At 41.5% G+C, this 17,148-nt stretch overlaps 1 protein-coding gene across 3 annotated transcripts in view; it reads right to left on the reverse strand.

Moving 5' to 3' along the window:
* Nucleotides 1-7,585, reverse strand: part of GSG1L (GSG1 like) — a 56,633-nt gene extending 49,048 nt beyond the window's left edge. Inside the window, exon 1 of one of the 3 annotated variants that reach the window (XM_057406592.1) lies at nucleotides 6,612-7,572. In XM_057406592.1, the coding sequence (XP_057262575.1) occupies nucleotides 6,612-6,912 (301 nt within the window). In that variant the 5' untranslated portion in view covers nucleotides 6,913-7,572. Of the gene's footprint in view, nucleotides 1-6,611 lie in introns of all 3 variants that reach the window. The other 2 variants (XM_057406593.1, XM_057406594.1) reach the window with 2 other exon arrangements.
* Nucleotides 7,586-17,148: the final 9,563 nt, after the last annotated feature.

Genomic DNA, 17,148 nt, shown 5'->3' on the forward strand with positions numbered 1-17,148 from the left:
GTACCCACTTCAGCCCATGAATTTCCTTTGCCCACACTGCCCTCTGTGGAGGTGAAATCCAGTGATGCACTTTCTGGGAACCCTTCCTTGGATTTTCACTTTTTTTTTCTCAATGATAAGTTACTTAAGTCATATTATTTTCTTAATATTTACCCATATATATATTTATATATTTTATATATAAAATATAAAAATATGCATAAAGAAATATATATAAATATAAATATTTTATCTATATTTATATATTTTATATATATGTATAGAAGGTACCATCACATCTAGATCTTTGATACATTATACTAAAGAGGACCAGTTTTTCTTTTCTCAAGAGAGATTCTCTTTTCCTTAGCAACCTTGGAAATTCCACTCTGCAACTATTTCACCTCCCTCTTTTTCTTACCATAACTCTGCATGATGGCTTTAACAAAAAGCACAGGTGTTACCTGTGCCTTACAAAGTGGTGCTGACTCTTTCCTAGAATAATACCTTTCCTTTGTATCACAGCACGTAGCAGTTCAGAGACAAATATTGGCCCACAACTTATTTCCTACCTTTTGCCTGCAATTGATAACTGCCTGTGACTTCACAGTTTTATGCCTTAGTGATTGGTGCTGTTAACCTTTTTTAAATTTTAAAACTATTCTTATAACTCTATCAGACCAATTCACTTTTTGAGTTATGCAGAAAAAAGTCTCCTCTGTAATGCCAATATTCCAAGACTTTGTGCCATAGCACATGTGAGGAGTACATTTAAAGTAGGATTATTCTCTTCAAATTAAGGCTTCTGTGTTAGAAATGGCAACTTCTTAGATTCCTTTTTGGCCAATGAGGAAAATACATAATCCCAGGGCACAGTTCATCCTGTTTGAGGAGGAATTTAATTTCCCCAGGAAGTACACACTACTCTCTACTGACTGCAGTGATGATGATCAATTTAGGCACAGACATCTGCATTTGATAATGTCCACAGGTTTGCTGTAGGATTCATCTTGCATTTTTAGGCTACATGAATTCTATCCCTAGTTCTTTTTTCCTAGATTGCTAATCTCAGCAATAACAGAACCAGTCCCAAACCCAAAATAGGTGATAACTAGAAATATCTGATCTCCAGTGTGACTATTTCTGTTTTTATATTACTTGCCACAGCCTTCTTCTAATATTATTTTTTAGCTAATTGACAGCCTTTCTATTTATCCCCATGTAATAAACAAAACAAAGTAAAATCTGCACCACAGATTCAAGCAAAAGGTCTACCTACTTCACTATCTTTGTATCATCATCCAATGATGGATATAGGGTGATACTGCTCATGTACTCCCTTTGTAATGTCAGTACTGCATCAGTAGTTTGGGGACTTCCTGGCCAGAGGTTACTCTCAAATGATCATATCAGTAACACAAATGGATGTTTGCTTCCTGGGTCCATGCAATCCCCAGTTTTGGCCTTCACAACATCCCCAGGCAGGGAGCTCTGTAGGAAGGAGTATTTCTTTTTGTGTGTTATGCCTTACTGTTCTTAAGTCACACAAGCAATTAGTGATATTTTTTGTCTGATCTCTGTCATTCCCATTTGATCCCCACCAATACCATAGTTCTCCGTACCTTGTGCCTTCCTTCCAGCCTGAAGAGGCTCAGGCTCTTCAGCATTCTCTGGTGTGAAGCATACCTATATCTATCACCACATCATTGTTACCATTCCCTCCATTCTCTGTAGTTCTGTAAAAAAATTTTTCAGTGGGACATTCCATCAAATGCTTTTCTGTAAATCCATACAGACTGGGTATAGTTTATTACCCTTGTCTAAGAAGTGATTCATCTTGTTAAAAGATTTACCTTTAATAAAACTCTGCCTTTGATAAAACCCATTTGTTGTGCTGTCCCCGAAAACTGTCCTAAGGTTGCTGCTTCAAGTCGCCTGTATCCTTTTTTTCCAGTCTTCTTTGAATACAGCAATGTGCAGATTCTTGCTACTAGCCCTGTATTTTCATGTGCCAATTATTTCAACATCCTCAGATGGAGATTATCCAGGCCCCCTGGGTTCAGTTCCTCTATCACTGGAAATTTTATCTTTAATATAGAGCTCTACCTACTCAATTCCTTTCACCACTTTTTCCTTCTTACACAATTTATAAGTAGCAATTTTTGCATTCCAGTCATGCAAATAAACCCGCTAGGTTTCAGTCATGCCAATTATATTGTATTTCTCATAATCTAGCAAGAATTCCCAGTTCCTCTTGCTTTTAATTATATACTCACAAGGTGCTTCTCCCTGATCTCTCTCTCTGGACAGAAGCCTATGGTGAATCACATATGCTTATTATCCCATGGTGGCAGGGAAGAAGGGTTATGCAGTACCGCTCTGCATTTGTGACAATGTATGGCTAGTTCTTGTCTTTCTATGTCACAGATTTATTCATTCCTGCAAGATACACCTCTCTTGTTCTCTGGCTCCTTCTCAAATGTGCATTTAACGTCCGTATTTATGGCACATTTTGATGCATCCTTACATACCATCTAAATTCTACTCTACCATTTACTTCTTGAAGAGTGCTAAGGAATATATGATACAGAGCATACAAGGAGACCCCTTAGCCTCAAAACATTATTCCAAGAATACAAAACAAGCCTATGCGTACCCATTTCTGATCTCCCTGGCTTCTATGGAGCATGGTGAACAACAGGGAAAGGCTTTATTTTTTATTCAACTGGATAGTACTCTTAAAAGGCACCTAGGCAGCTGCTTTTCCCTCTGAATGGGGATGTTATTGCTGAGACTGTTCATTAGTAACTTAAGTTTAAACAAGATCTTGTTTAAACAAGATCTGAGTTCATAGGTTTTTTCTATTAAAATCAAAGCAAACACACTATTGAGAAAACTCAGCTACCTTGTTACTGTTTCCCAGCTCTGAAACTCCTCTACGTGTTAGGAGAAGATATGCCCCATTACCTACTCCATGTGTTTATTTTTTCATCGCGTATATGTTCTTGAGTCACAGAAACTATAGTTTACCACTGCCACTCTTGTGGCACATCACTTGTCTGGTATCTTCTGGGGTGTCGAGGACTGACACAAGCACAGACCTAGGCTGCAGGTGTGAAACGAGATTTGCACTCAAAGTCATACTCAAAAATAAATTAAATTATAGAGAGCTCAGCCAGAGACGCTTGGCCATAGACAAGGAATTCATGAGCCAGGAGGAAGCATCAAGTGCCCTGTGCAGCGTGTAACTGCAGAACAGGACTCATAACCAGCACAATCTAGAAAGCCCATAGCACATGCTCTATCTTCATGTGCCTTCAGAGTTCAGGTGCATTGCTTGTACAGAAGGTGCCTCCACCCGTGTGGGATCCAAAGCATGAAACCACTCTGAAAAGGAGAGCCTTCATCCTCTGTTTGATAGACTGGGATTCAGCATACTTTTGAGTTAGAAATTGTGCTAAATAATTAGAGGACATACCCACTAATTAAATGAATATGCTCCAGTCCCTCTATTCCCAGAGGGGATTCACAATTCTATTTCTCAGGTACTAAATGCTTTTTGGATTCTTTATCTTCCTAGGCATGATGAATAAAAGTAAACTTTAGATTTGCAAATTATTTCAGAACTAATCATAGCACTCAATCCCTTTTAGAGATGTCAGTGAAAACTAGAAACCTGCCCCAAGATGAAGTCCCACTTTGTTAGTCTCTGCACAGAGTAGACGGCATGCCTTTTGCACCTCAACATCTGGAATCTAAATGGATATTTCAGATAAAGAGCAGGAGGAGAGGGCACTCAAAATTCATTTGATTGCAGCCTAAATGTCACTTTAAAGTGTGACAGACTCCCAGCCACTCCAAACAACTGGAAGCCCTGCAGTGTTGGCTTTTGCAGTATCAGCCCTCTGGGAACTGGTCCTCTTGTGTCTGCACTACAAGATCAGCTGTGTTGCAGCTGCACCAGTGCAGGGAGCAGAAAGTTTTGACAGCACTGTGACTATAGGGAGAGAGAGAAGTCAAAAGCTTGATGGGTAGATGAAGAATGTAGCTTACAGCTGGGAAAGTTATGAGTCTCTGGAAGGTTTTGACAGCATTGCAATCACAGAGAGTGTTACTGGCATTCATGTGTTCCTGGTGGGATTCATGTTGCTTAGCTTCAGACATTGGCAGTGAGGAATCACGGATAGGTCAGGAGCTGGAGGAATGCTGCTGACCATAGGCTGTAGCCACAGGTTCTACTGAAACAGGCGTGAGGCTATGGAGTGGCTTTCAGAAGGACTTTGCCTGGAAGAAGGCTGTTGTTGCCGTCACTTTCAGTACTCTATTGGTAAAGCTTTGAGAAAGATGACATTGAAAGTATAGCGTGCATTCAAGCTAGGGATTTTGATTAGTTTAACACATGAGTATTAGTGTGCTTCGTGGTGTTTTCTGGGTGTTCTCTTGGCATCCTAGGGTATTAATTACCAACATGATGACTGTGTGACTTGTGATACCTACAGGACTGTGATCAGTAAGTGTGCTGTGGAAAATGTGATGAGCCCATGGGGCGCATTACAAACAGATATATTGAGCATCAGAGCGTATGTATAAGCATGATCTCAGTGCTGCTGGTTGAGGCTGCCTGGTGCCTCCTTACCCTGGAAGTCAGGTAAAGTGATCACCAGTCAGGTTGCAAAAGGCCATAATAACGAACTGACAGTCTGGTATTACAAACCCATAAGTCTGAATTAAGACCTTTCATGGTTATTTTATGCTGACAGTCTCAGGGACAAATTTACATCTGTGCCCATTACATTGTTCCTTACCAGAAAATAACTGTGGTAAATCCTGAATGAGGCAGCTGACTGTTTAAGCCGATACATTCCTGTAGCTGGCTGGATTCTTTCCAAAGGCTGGTCACTTCTGGTCTGCTAATTGAAGAGTACTTTTCACGAACTTAGTGTTCCAAATAAGAGGAAACACACATGTGCCTGCTGTGGTGGAGTGAGGAGGGAGAAACAACGCCTTCGCTCCTGCTTTCACCATAACTTTCTAAAGCTGGCTTCCAGCTATCTCCTGAAATCACCCACTACAGCACAGCTTTGTTTACCTAGTACAGAATAGATCACTGTTTTTCTCTTCTCCCACATATAACTCAGTTTTCTGAGTGGGCTAGAGTCACACAGTTACAACTTATCTCACACATACATCTTGGCTTGGAAAGCTTTCAATATCTGCCAGAAATTTGGGCGTGCTTAATTGTCCCAATACCAGCTAAGATGCTCAAGAAGTCAGAGCATTAAGCTGCTCACTCAGGCTGCTGTGGCCTATCTTTATTTCTAAAGCAGTGAGACAAATCATCTTTGTTTTCTGTAGATTTTTTCTAACATCAAGACAGTTACTTTGGTGCCCTCATTTCAGCATGGTACAGTTTATTGACAGTCCCAAGGCTGAAGTTCATCAACTTGCATTTCCATACATTAAAATGGATTTTAATGACCAACTAATTCTTGAAGCATTATCCACAAAAATAACAGTGAATATACACAGCACCTTGGGATGAAATGGACTGTGAGCTTCTCCCCAAGTTTGCCTTGCTTTATAGTACATCCTTACAGAGAAGTTTTACCATGATCTCATAAACTTTTCATTATCAGGGAGGTTATGTCCTCAGAGACACAACATGTAGGATGATTAACTGTTTCCCTCTCCCAACAGTGGTAAAGGATCAACTCCCCAGTCTGCTCTTTGGGCAATGACACAAGCCATTACCATTTTACACTGTGTCACATTTGTAAACTTTGTTTTCCACTCATATAATCTAGTAAAAAAGCTCTTTTAAAAGCAGAGTTTGGATGTTAGCTCTACCAGACAGCTCTGGGAGTAGGGACTGTCAGTTTGCATCTGGTGAGACTTAAATCAGTCCCATGGCTGCTACCTCCCATCCACCCTCCAGTGTTTTACTCCTGGTAGAAGTGCCAGGCTACAGCAGAGGAAATGAATACTCTGAACAGCTGAAGAGACATCTTCTTGAGCAGTTCTCAGCAAGTAAATGGCTGAGTGGGGAACAGGAATGAACCTTCTTGTGCCCGGTTGTGCCCTTTAACTGCCATTTCACTACTCTCCTTCAATAAACATGCAATTCAGCCACCAGGAAGGGATTATGGGTGGTCATTTGTTTAAGAGATAACAGAAAACAGGCAGTCCAGGCTACGGCATGATAAAAACTGTGACATTTGTGCTTTCCCTGTCGTTCAGACACTGTCCTAGGTTATTTCAGGGGCAATTACAATTAGATGTCAGAACCTCCTTAACAACTACCAGCCACTGTTCTTTGTGCGCTCCATGGAGCAGCTCCCAGAAGGGAAGCACTGACCAGTCTGGCTGCAGTGCCCATGGGGGTAGCACATACTGCTTATCAGAGGCTCATCTGGCTTCAGAGCACAGATCCTGCATCAGCCAGCAGGTAAACAAGCAAATCTTTGCTCTCGCTGGAAACAGGTTGGTTTTCAACAAAGAACTGTTAAAATCCTGCCTCTCTCTTCAGGGTGAATCTGCTTTAAGATACAACACAGAACAGCTTGCCTGTGTGTTTATCACACTGAGCCAAACACAAAGCAACACAAGCTGGAAGGAAGTTATTTTATACTTACCAGCAGCATTGATATTTTCCTCACATGAGTACCAGATCCCAGTGTGGAAATACCTGAAAAGGAAGCGGTCGTCTCCAGTCTCCCAGCTGTAATGAACCACATTCTGGTTTGTCTCATTTGCAGTCTCATTCCCGCTGTAGTTGAGGCAGTTTGTCTTCTTCTCTTTCCCACAGCTCGGCTTGGGGACCCTCTGTGTGCCCTCACACCAGTGGGTCGTGATAAAAGCTGTTGTAGAGAAGAGGAGAGCCATCAGATTCAGACTCACTGCTAGCAGGGCTCTGCATCTTCGATTTGTCTTCATGGTAAATCCGCCCTCCCTCCCCCTCCTGCTGAGAGAAGAAGTCAAAGGGGCTTGTTTTATGTGGGGAGGGGAGGGGGGCCAAAGCCTCTCACGATTCAGAATCCAGTTGTCCAGGCATCAAAACTCTCAGCTTCTTCCAATCTGTTATTGTAGCAATGAAAGAAACGCTGCAGCCAGACTCCCATTCTTCTCTTCACTTGAAATCCTGCCTTTGTACGTTAAAGGAGCAGCTGCAGGCGCGGGAGTGCGGCCGTCCTCTTGTAGTCGGTGTGCTTCAGCGCGCTGACAGGATCAGAGAGGGTCTGTCTCACAAAGAGCACCAAGAGCAAGTGAACATCTGCTCTGGTACCACACATGATCCCAAGGGGCTCCGCAGCTGTCTCCGCTGGGAGACACCTGCAGGCTGCGGGACGCGCTGTCCTCTGCTCTTGCAGGATGAAGCAAGAGCAACTGGGCAGGAGGCAGGCGTCGGGGCCAGCTGCTGCCTGCTACCACCCTCCTCCGCGGACCTCAGGGGCCACTGCAGCGCGCTGGCGGCTCCGTTGGACTGGGGGGAGGCGTCACATCTTAGTCCCAAAATGAATCGTTATCTGGAGCTACGAAACACATTTTCTCTATGCCAGAGAGTAGAGATTTGTCCGGGAGGAGGAGGTTTGGAGTGGTAATTTAGCGTTTCTGCTCTGAGCTACTGAGTAGTAAATAGGGGGTTTGAGTCTGCTATCAAAATACCTGGGTAAATCTCTGTCTTCAGGGGCTTACTCTGGCAGTCAGCAAAGCTCCAGAGGAATTTAGATTTGAAAGTGTATAATGAGTAAAACCCGCGTCGTTCAAAATACCAACTGGAGCCCCTTTCTCAGGCTTTCATTTCCAGACACAGTGCTCACAGATGTTTTGTTTGAAGTGGGTCTGTAGGACATTTTGTACATCCTGGCTAGAGAACTAATTTGAGCAAACCCTGGCCTTCACTTGCAGATGGCAATGCTGCAAGAGTAGGGAGCACTGCATAATGTCCCATTTCCAGAGAAGTGTACTGTCCTGTCTAGTTGGTTGGTTGTCTCATAATGCTTATAACCCCTTTCAACATTGCCTAGAGCTATCCTGGTAAATGCTGAGTGCTGTAAGGAGACCATGGCACCTGATATAGGTGGTGGTAAAATCTCTGAGAACTTGTATCCAGCACTGAGGTTGGCCACATCCATCACACAGCATTTCTGTGTCCTTAGTAGATGAGTGCAATTTTCTGTGGTGAAGAAGCTACACATGCCTCCTGAGCTGATATTTCCTTCCAGCCTTGTTTGGACTCCCTGCAAGGGCCATGCGGATGCTTGTGGCCTCTCAGAGCAGCCCAGTAGTGGGTTTCCAGCAAGCCCTGGAAATAACCATGCAGCTACACAGGCTCATACTAATAGATGGGCCAATGCTCTCATCTCACACCCTCTATTCTGTTAAGTCAGCACATTAGCTCAATATGGAAAGCTCATCCTATGCCTTACTGCCTGCAGACAGGAAATGTGGTGGTATGGCAGTTTCTCCAGCTCTTTGAAGAAAGCTGGGAAGCAGCATGTGAAATTTCTCCTTAGCAAGCCACCATGCAAGACTTCAGGGACCCTCATGTCCCCCTCACGGGTAGCCATAGGGCTCTGTATTATGCCTCTTGCTCATGCCTGCCTGCATGTCTGGTCCCAACTGCTTATGAGATTTTTCATTCTTTATACAGACTCATTTGGCTTTAGCCATTTTGTGTTATAAATAAACTAGAAAGTTACTAGAAAATTCTGCTCTGGGAGAACAACTGTGATGGCAACTTTGCAAGGTTAGTGAAATAGCTTTGAACTGCAGATACTTCCCTTCCTAAGTGCCCTTCATTTTGTCCACTTCTGCCTGTATGCCTGGTTGCTACATCTCCTCAGAGCCAGATTTTTCCAGTGGGCAGGGCTAGCAGAGTGCCTCTGTTCAGTCTTCCTTCTCCTATTGGAATTGCACCACACCACACCTTTCCCTGTTACAGTCCTTTCAGCATTACATCTTGCAGCAAAATAATCATCATTATTTGCTTGGTTTTAATTACGTGTAAGAAATACAGATGATAGCTATATAGAGGACCACAGGATTATTAGTTCAATTATTTGCATGTTTCAGGACATTCCACTTACTTAGTAATGCATTTGTATGTTCCTGTGTTTCTCAGGCTTAGAGGAATAAACAATATGTGCTTAGAGGAATAAACAATGCACTTTAAACTTTGTCAGAATGCATTCACAAGAAAGCTAGGTGCTCTTCCTCAGGATTATGTTTCAAGTGGCTGTCATATCTGACTCATCACGGGTCTTTAAAGGTCTTTACTGACAAATCTCTACTGCTCTGTGGCTTGTGTTTTCTGGTACCAGCATCAATGTCTGCACCCTGTTTCTCCCTGTGCCTATGTCCCTGAGTAGTGGGCATTCAAGAGTTTGGTTATCTGTGATTATTTTGTCCCAAATACTTTTTGGATTTTGTTTTTACTCTTAATCCTAACAAATATTCCTATTTCTGTTCCTCCTTACCTTCTTTACTCTTAGTTGTTTGGGTTTTTTTTGAGCTGAACTGATTGTTGAGAAAGAGATGGTCGCATTGTATATTAAAAAAAGAAACAACAAGGCAGCAAAATAAAGCAGAAATTTGGTTTCTTTAGTGATAAAGAGCTTTTAGAAACATAAGCATTTCAAAATATTCAGCACAAAGTAAAGTATGTTCAAAGTCAGGGAATTTTTTAACATTGTTTTCTTTTTCCTAACAGAAGTATTTCTTTTTCTAATTATTAGACTCCTCTGTCTGTATATGTTGGGATTACTTGAAAAGAAGGAAACTAGTCTGTGCTATACTCATGCTGTAATGCTCCAATGATTTCTCTTTATATAATCTCTGTTTATCAGATTTGTTGTGTATAAAAATGGAAAGATCATACATATGTTGCAGAAGGAAGTTCAGATGCCTGGATTAAGTTGTATTTATGCGGTATTATCTTTAATAGTAAAGCAGAAGGGTTTGAATGCTATGGAGGAATAGGTTTCATATTGTGGCTATAAGAACCTTTAAAATCCTTTTTGCAGCAATAGCTTTTCTCTGATTCTATGAGATAAACTACCTTCATGAGTTACAGCTAAACCTCTTTTCCTTCACTATTTCCTATAGGATCAGAGTAAATTGTTATTACTCAGTATTTACTTGAGTACAAAAAGAATTTGATGCAGAAGGTTTAAAATAATGATAGCATTTGCAAAGAAATATTTTCAATCAGGCTGTGTTTTTCACTAGTGGGAAACAGAAACAACATTCACTGAAATGAGAGGAAGCCCTACTTTTGGGTCCTCTAGTGATGATGAGGGCATGGTGAGCTTAGCCTGGTTGCTTATTTGATACCAGCAGTGTCAGCTGCATGGGATTATATACTGGTTTTAAATCAACATTTAAAAAACCCTATAGGTTTTCTTTAAACTCTTATTTCTTACAGGTCTGTCCTCCTGGGCTTTCTCATGTCTTTGCATTGTCTTTTTCAGCTGACCATTGGACTGTCCAGCTTCTTCTGCAGCCTTGGGTTGGACCTCTCCTGGTAGTTCACCTTTGCTTTTCCTCAGCACTACAAAGCTACAGAATCCACTTGTTCAATCAATCAATCAATCAATCAATCAATCAATCAATCAATCAGTCTTGTGAATGCTTAAGAATCTCCTTTTCTAGTCAGAATTTTCCTACTTTGACACAGAAATCTGCATAGCTAACCTTCTTCTTGTGGCAAATAACAGCTTCTTGGTATGCCCCCATATATTTCCCCTATCCTCATTCTGTCCAGCAAAATGGCAATTTTTTCATTATCTCAGTCACTTAGCAGGTTTGACTTCTATATTTGGAGACTAGGGTTAGGATGGAAATGCTCTACATACTTTTCCCAGATCATTACCATGTATGTTAGTCAGCTACAATTAGAGAAGCATTATTGTACAGCAGAGCTTTAATGGCAGCTTCTGAGCCTTTCAGTATTTGTAGACTCCTTGGCCTGGCAAAATAGTAGCCCCAAAGCAGAGGTAGCCAGAAGAAACAGCAATGCTGGGAAACGTCAAAGGGCCTGTTACACAAACATGCTCTTTTATAACCCAGGCATCTGATTTCCACATTTGCATATAGTTCTATATTGCCATATCCCACTGTGCTGTTGGATGTGCCTAATCCGCTAACTACAGATGAATTTATCTCATTTCCATTTTTTGACACATTGCTAGGGTTACACTGACGCTAGTTGATCACTGACAGTTGATCAAAATCTTTTGAAATCTTACATATCTCAGAAACACTGCATTCTAGCCCTTGTGGCAAAGCAACCAAATTTGAGACAGATTTCATGAAAATTGGACTTCTTCCTCAAAATAGACCCAGAGACCTGAAATACCATTTTGACTTCTCTCAGGTATCACCTTGCCCTCCCCCTCTTTTTTTTTATTAAGATTTTTTTTTTATCAAGATATTTTTTCCTTTCTATTAGCAATATATTTTAGGGACAGAAGCTAGAATGTTTAAAAGACTGTAGTTTTCAGTTTCTGCCTGGCAAAGGAGTAAACTGTGTACATTTGGTGTCTTTTATGTGAAGAATAACGTATATTTGTATGTCCATGCATTTTATTGCCATAATTAGAATTCATCCATATGCTGAGGCATTGTAAGTAGTAGAATATGATTTGGCAATGAGATTTTAGTGCAGAAAGGGGTGGCCAGTCAGATCTACTTGAGCAAGTTCTGTACCCTGGGTTTCACATTTCTGTATGTTTTCTGCAGAAACTGTACCCTGCACAAAATGCATTTGGAAAACAGACTCTGCCAGAGCAGAGCGGGAGAAGCGGCTTATGTACAGGGATGGCTTTTTCATGGGGCTGGTATGACTGGCAGAGATTGAGCGTACATTCTGTCACTGAAGACATATTCCAATGCATCAAGGGTCCCTAGGCTATGCTCATGATTTCAAGTAGTCTTGCTGGCTCAGAGACAAATGGAAGCAGGGTACTGATCCTGAAGGTGAGTGCAATGTTTGGCAACTACAGGAAGGCAGGATAGTCAGGTTGGCTCTAGAAGCTGACTCTTACAAAGTACTGCACAAAATACATGCAAATTTTTACAGTCAGCAAGCAAATTTTTTAACTTTTGGTACCAAATCACACTTTGAGCAGAATTCCTTCCCCCTGGGAAGATGGTAGAAGACAAAGCAACAAAAGTAAAAATCAAGAGATCAATAGTAAAAGCAAAATGGAGAGGAAAATATATCTCTTCGTGGCATAGCTAGGTAATTGCATAACCATTCCAAGTAGAAGAGAAAAGGTCAACAGGCAGATGACAGACTGGTGCACAGAAAGCTTGTGCCTAGCAGGGGACAATATTTCACAGAGCATTGGCAGAAAAATGAATGATTATGCAGAAGTGGCAAAGAAAATGCCAAACTCTATGGGCAATACAAGAAGCTGAGAACGCCTGAGTAAGACGATTCTATAATGACACACAGTGTCATGGTGAGAGACATCCTCCAAACTGCAGGACATTTGAGGTAGCACCAAACTCAGCAGAGTGATAGGAACAATGTCAAAATTAACAATGAAGTTGTACCAGATGGCAGAAGAGGAATTCAAGGCCAGGACTTGGCAAAAAGAAGGAAAATGTTAGCCATGAGTCTGTCAGGATAGCAGCAGGAGAGATGAGATATATGAGCAACCTGGAGGACAAGCAGGACACTGCTTAACAGAATGAAAGCACAGCAGTGAATGGATAGGGATTATACAGTGGGAGGTTGGTTTGAAGACCACAACATATTAAGAAGTATAGAGCTGCAGCTGATCTGTATCAAAGAACACTTTCACAGGACTATGTGAACTGCCTGGCCTCAGCAGGGATGCCAAAATAAAAGAGCAATTGTTTAAAGGAAAAAACGCAATAAATCTGGGAACTTAAATGGGAATGAAGTTGCAGGAGGGAAAAAGTTCAGCAGTAGCATAAGGACTCAGGACTCCTGAGCACCAGCTCAGGAGCCTGGAGTTGTGTTTCCAGGTTCAGAGCTGATCGTGAATATTTACTCTTTCCAGCCCATTCCTTGACTGACTTTTGGATGAGGAAAAGTCCTTTTTATTCTCAATTTCCTACAAGGTCTCAGGTAGGGAGCACTTCACCTCTCCACTTGGCCTCTAAATTTGTGGGCATCTTTGAAGAGATCCCCCTTTTCTCTACCATATGCTCTACTGGTAGTCAGTCTCCAAATCATTCAGGTTCCATAGAATTCTGTTATTCTGTGTATGTCAGCATAACCCCCATAACAAAATGGACTGCATAATTTGATGTAGATACAGAGTACTCAGTTAAAATAATTTTGCCGAACTTGAATTATAGAATATTTGTGGTTGGGTGTGCTGTCTGGAGTTCTTTCAGTCCACCACCCCACTCCAAGCTAACTTCAAACCTAGATCAAAACTACTGGGGACCTTTGACAGGTTCAGTATTATGCCCTGTATAATGCAAGAGTGCTTCTGTCCAGACTTAAGGAGACATGTTTTTCACCCTGAGGACAGCCAAGAAGGTGAGCAGATTGCTGAGAGAGGTTGTGCAGTTTCTGGTTTTGGAGATTTCCAAACCCAGATTGGATAAAGCCCTGAGCAGCCTGATCTGACAGAAGCTGACCCTGCTTTGAGCAGGAGGTTGGACTAGACAACTCCTGAGATCCCTTCCAGCCTGGATTATCCTAGGATCCTATGAGGACCTATGAACCACAGTTAGTATTTAAATCTCCCACCAACATGCAGGAACTCCAGGCTTAATATTGGAGTAATTTGTCCATCTTGGTCCTAATGTACAAACATTCCAAGCACATTTACTTGTGAAAGGTAATCCTGTGCTTTCAGACATAAAGATTCAGCATGGGAACCTTCATAAACTCCTTCGCAGTAAGCAGAGTTGTTACAAATTCAGTTTGGTTTTCTGCCATTGCTAGAACTTTGTTGAGAGCTCCTTTGATACTTGATCATGTGGCCCTGAAGACTCCTTGGCAAGTGTCCCATTTCTAGGATCTATTATTAGTTTAGATGTTTGTAGGAAGTTGTATCCCAAAATCTTTTTGCCCTGATTTACTGTGCATTTACATTTAATCAGATAGAAATTGTGATTTCCTCCTTTTTTTCTCATTTGGCTATGACTTCAGGGTTTTGAAGGATGCCTTATTGCTCCCACTATTATCCCTCACCTTGCTGTTTCACCATGCCAACACTTCTCTGATCTTTCTAAAGTCTTTTTTTGACAGGTGAAATGTATTTACTTTAATTCTCTGCTGTGTCCTTAAATAGGCCTCATGCTCTTGATTCAGATGTATGATAAAAAAATAAAGGATAATGTAAAAATAAAAAAGATAATCAAATATTGTTATGGTCCCAAGGGACAATGAAGACAAAGGTCCTTCAGCTTGCTTATAGTTGCCCGGTTGGTAAACCCCCTGGGGTCAGTGGCTGGAGGGCCTGTGCCCAAGACCGTCTCTGATACAATACACCCATATCACCCATGGTCAGACTGCTGTGGGAGAGGACTCTAGGTTGGTTGTTTTTACAGCTCTGCTGTAGCCCTGGCCATGTTTGATGCTCCAGTCCTGATTCACCAGCCCCATTACTGCAAGGTTGCTCAGCAATTGGTCCCAGCCCCAGTCACTGGGGGAGCTGCACCAATGCTGGGTGATAGCAAACCTTCCCACCTTGCTGCCCACAGCCTCGCCTTGCAGTGCCACTGCTCTCCTCTTGGGTCCATAGTGAGGAATGACAGACTCTAGGGTAGCACAGGAGACCTTCGTGTAGGCAAAGTAAGTCGTTAACATCAGGGAAGTCCAGACTGGCAGTTTCCTCATTCTTCTTTTATTCCAATGCTGAAGATCCGTAAAGAAAGTGCAAGCTCCTGTCAAACCTCTCTCTGCAGCTGAAGGGGTGAACAGGATGCCTTTGGGGTAGGCTCACTGTCTGCTGGCCTGCACTGTGAGAGCATGTCCTCAGCTGTTAATGAAGGTCTGAGTTTGATCCTGAGTGAACCACGGACATTAAACTCCCCAGAAGGAGCCATTGCTGTAGTAATAGCTAAATTATAGCCCTTACACTGAATGAAACTAACCTAGGGCTCTGTGAGCAGTATTTATGTGGGCAATTTCACTTAACCTTGCCATCTTTTAATTCCTTTTATACCTCAATTTAGCAATTTCTGATTTTTTTATAGTTCTGTTTATTGAAAAGACCACAAGAGACCTGAACTGAGTAATTTTTATTTCTGCAGCTTTTTATGTCAATAATAACAGAATCATTTGCACATAAACTCTTTAAAGAATAGATATCTTTATCTGCAGTGATTTAGATGTTTAATACGTTTGTAGCAATTTGTTTTCAGGATACGGTACTGCCTTCACAAGAAACTGAATCGATTTGTAGTCAAAGTAGTAATTTAGCTTATTTTTTGATTTTGTAAGGAAAAAAGACAACTTTTAAAGAGACAAAACGTGATAATGCAGAAAATACTTTAAATGGTAATTTATTCAGTTAAAGATCTCAGTTTTAATTGGACTGTATATTAATATCAGTCTGTAAAAATTACAAACTTTAATGTACTTCTAAGAAAATATACTTCACAGGAAGAATTAGGCTCTATTCCAGCCATTTAGTGTCATGGAACAGATAATTGAATTCCTTGCTTTTTTGTCAAGCCAGTAGTATCACATAACTCTTTTAAAATGTTCATGTAATCAACAGTCTTTATGCTGGTCTGCATTTAATAGACTGAATCATTTTTTTCTTTGCAAACCAGACTTATCAGTTTTCCTTCTGTTCTTACAAAGTCTTCAGGAATAAGTTGTTTTTTTTCGGAATCACATCTGCGGGGTTACATGCAGCACAGGAATAAAACTCACTAGAAAGGTGATGCAGGTTTGTGCTTTATTTTCATTCAACATTTTTTGAGGAAAGTAACTAAGCAGTGCATTTTCAAAAGAAATAGAGCCATTTATGACCACATCAAGAGAAAGAAACGGAGCAAAGTTCATCAGCACATGTTGCTCTTCACTGCTGTTTCTTCTTTGGTCCTGTTTTGATGTGTAGTATCATGGTTGTAGGAGCAAAATCAGTTATCAAAGAAAGACAGCTGTTGCCATGACTGCTAAGGCATGGTTAACTCTTGGAATGCACAGAAATGAACTAAAAAGAGTGGCTGAGAGCAGCTGCCTATGCCAATGCTACCATGCTACTACATACATGGATGGCAAAGGAATTGCTCTTGTTGTATACCATGATTTTCAGGCCTAACAAAATGCAGTACATACTTCCAAGTGAGGTGGTTTCCAGGGACTTTCAATCAGCATCCAAAATTTAGCTCCAAGTCTCCACAGACACAAACTGGAATATCCTGTCGCAAATTGAATATGGTCTTGCTAAGACAGCAGCAGCACTTAATTCCATTTCATCTCCCTATTTTAAGATTTTTTTTCAGGTATTTCTTTTGTTTAACGTTGTCTGCGCAGTTTTGTACGACCATTTAACTGCTTTATTGGCAATAAGGAAGGGCATAAAATCTGTTGTTGCAAGTGAGAAACAAACATATACTGTATACTTAGTATGCAGCTGGAAAATAAGCAATAGAAAAATTCTTAAAAGCCCTTTGTATTCAAGGGCCTTTTCTTTCCCTGCTTTACTCTGTATCCCTAAATAATTGGTACTGCCATGATGCAACTATGTCGGGGAGAAGAGATTGGAGGAACTACTAAGGCTTTTCAGACCTATAGCCACGGAATGGAGAAGTAACAGAACATTTTCCTGTATGGGACACCCCTGTGGGCACACTAGAAAGCAAGACACTGAGCACATCCAAATCAATAGGGAATAAAATAAGCATAAATGCAAGGCTCAGGAGCTCTCTAAACCAGCTTTACTACCACGGCTTCTGTAATGGGGAGCTATGCCTCGAAAATTCAAGCACTGGGCAAAGTGAAGGGGATGTTTAACCAAGAGCCCACAGCCCTGCAAGGGAGCGCTTCTGTACTGACTGTCCTCAGCAAAACTGTTCCTCACTAGTGCCTGCTGCCAGAATCAGCCAGTCACTGGTTGCCTCCTGCTGCCACCCGAGCTCAGCTCAGGGAGGGCACAAGACCTGCTGGGTCCCTCAGGACTTGTCGTATCAGCCCGTGTACATGCCCTCCTCCTCTTTACTCACAGA

Source organism: Pezoporus wallicus, unplaced genomic scaffold, assembly GCF_028554395.1.
Source record: "Pezoporus wallicus isolate ANWC-B61680 ecotype Strahan unplaced genomic scaffold, APGP_CSIRO_Pwel_v1 contig_6155, whole genome shotgun sequence".
Taxonomy (NCBI): Eukaryota; Metazoa; Chordata; class Aves; order Psittaciformes; family Psittacidae; genus Pezoporus; species Pezoporus wallicus.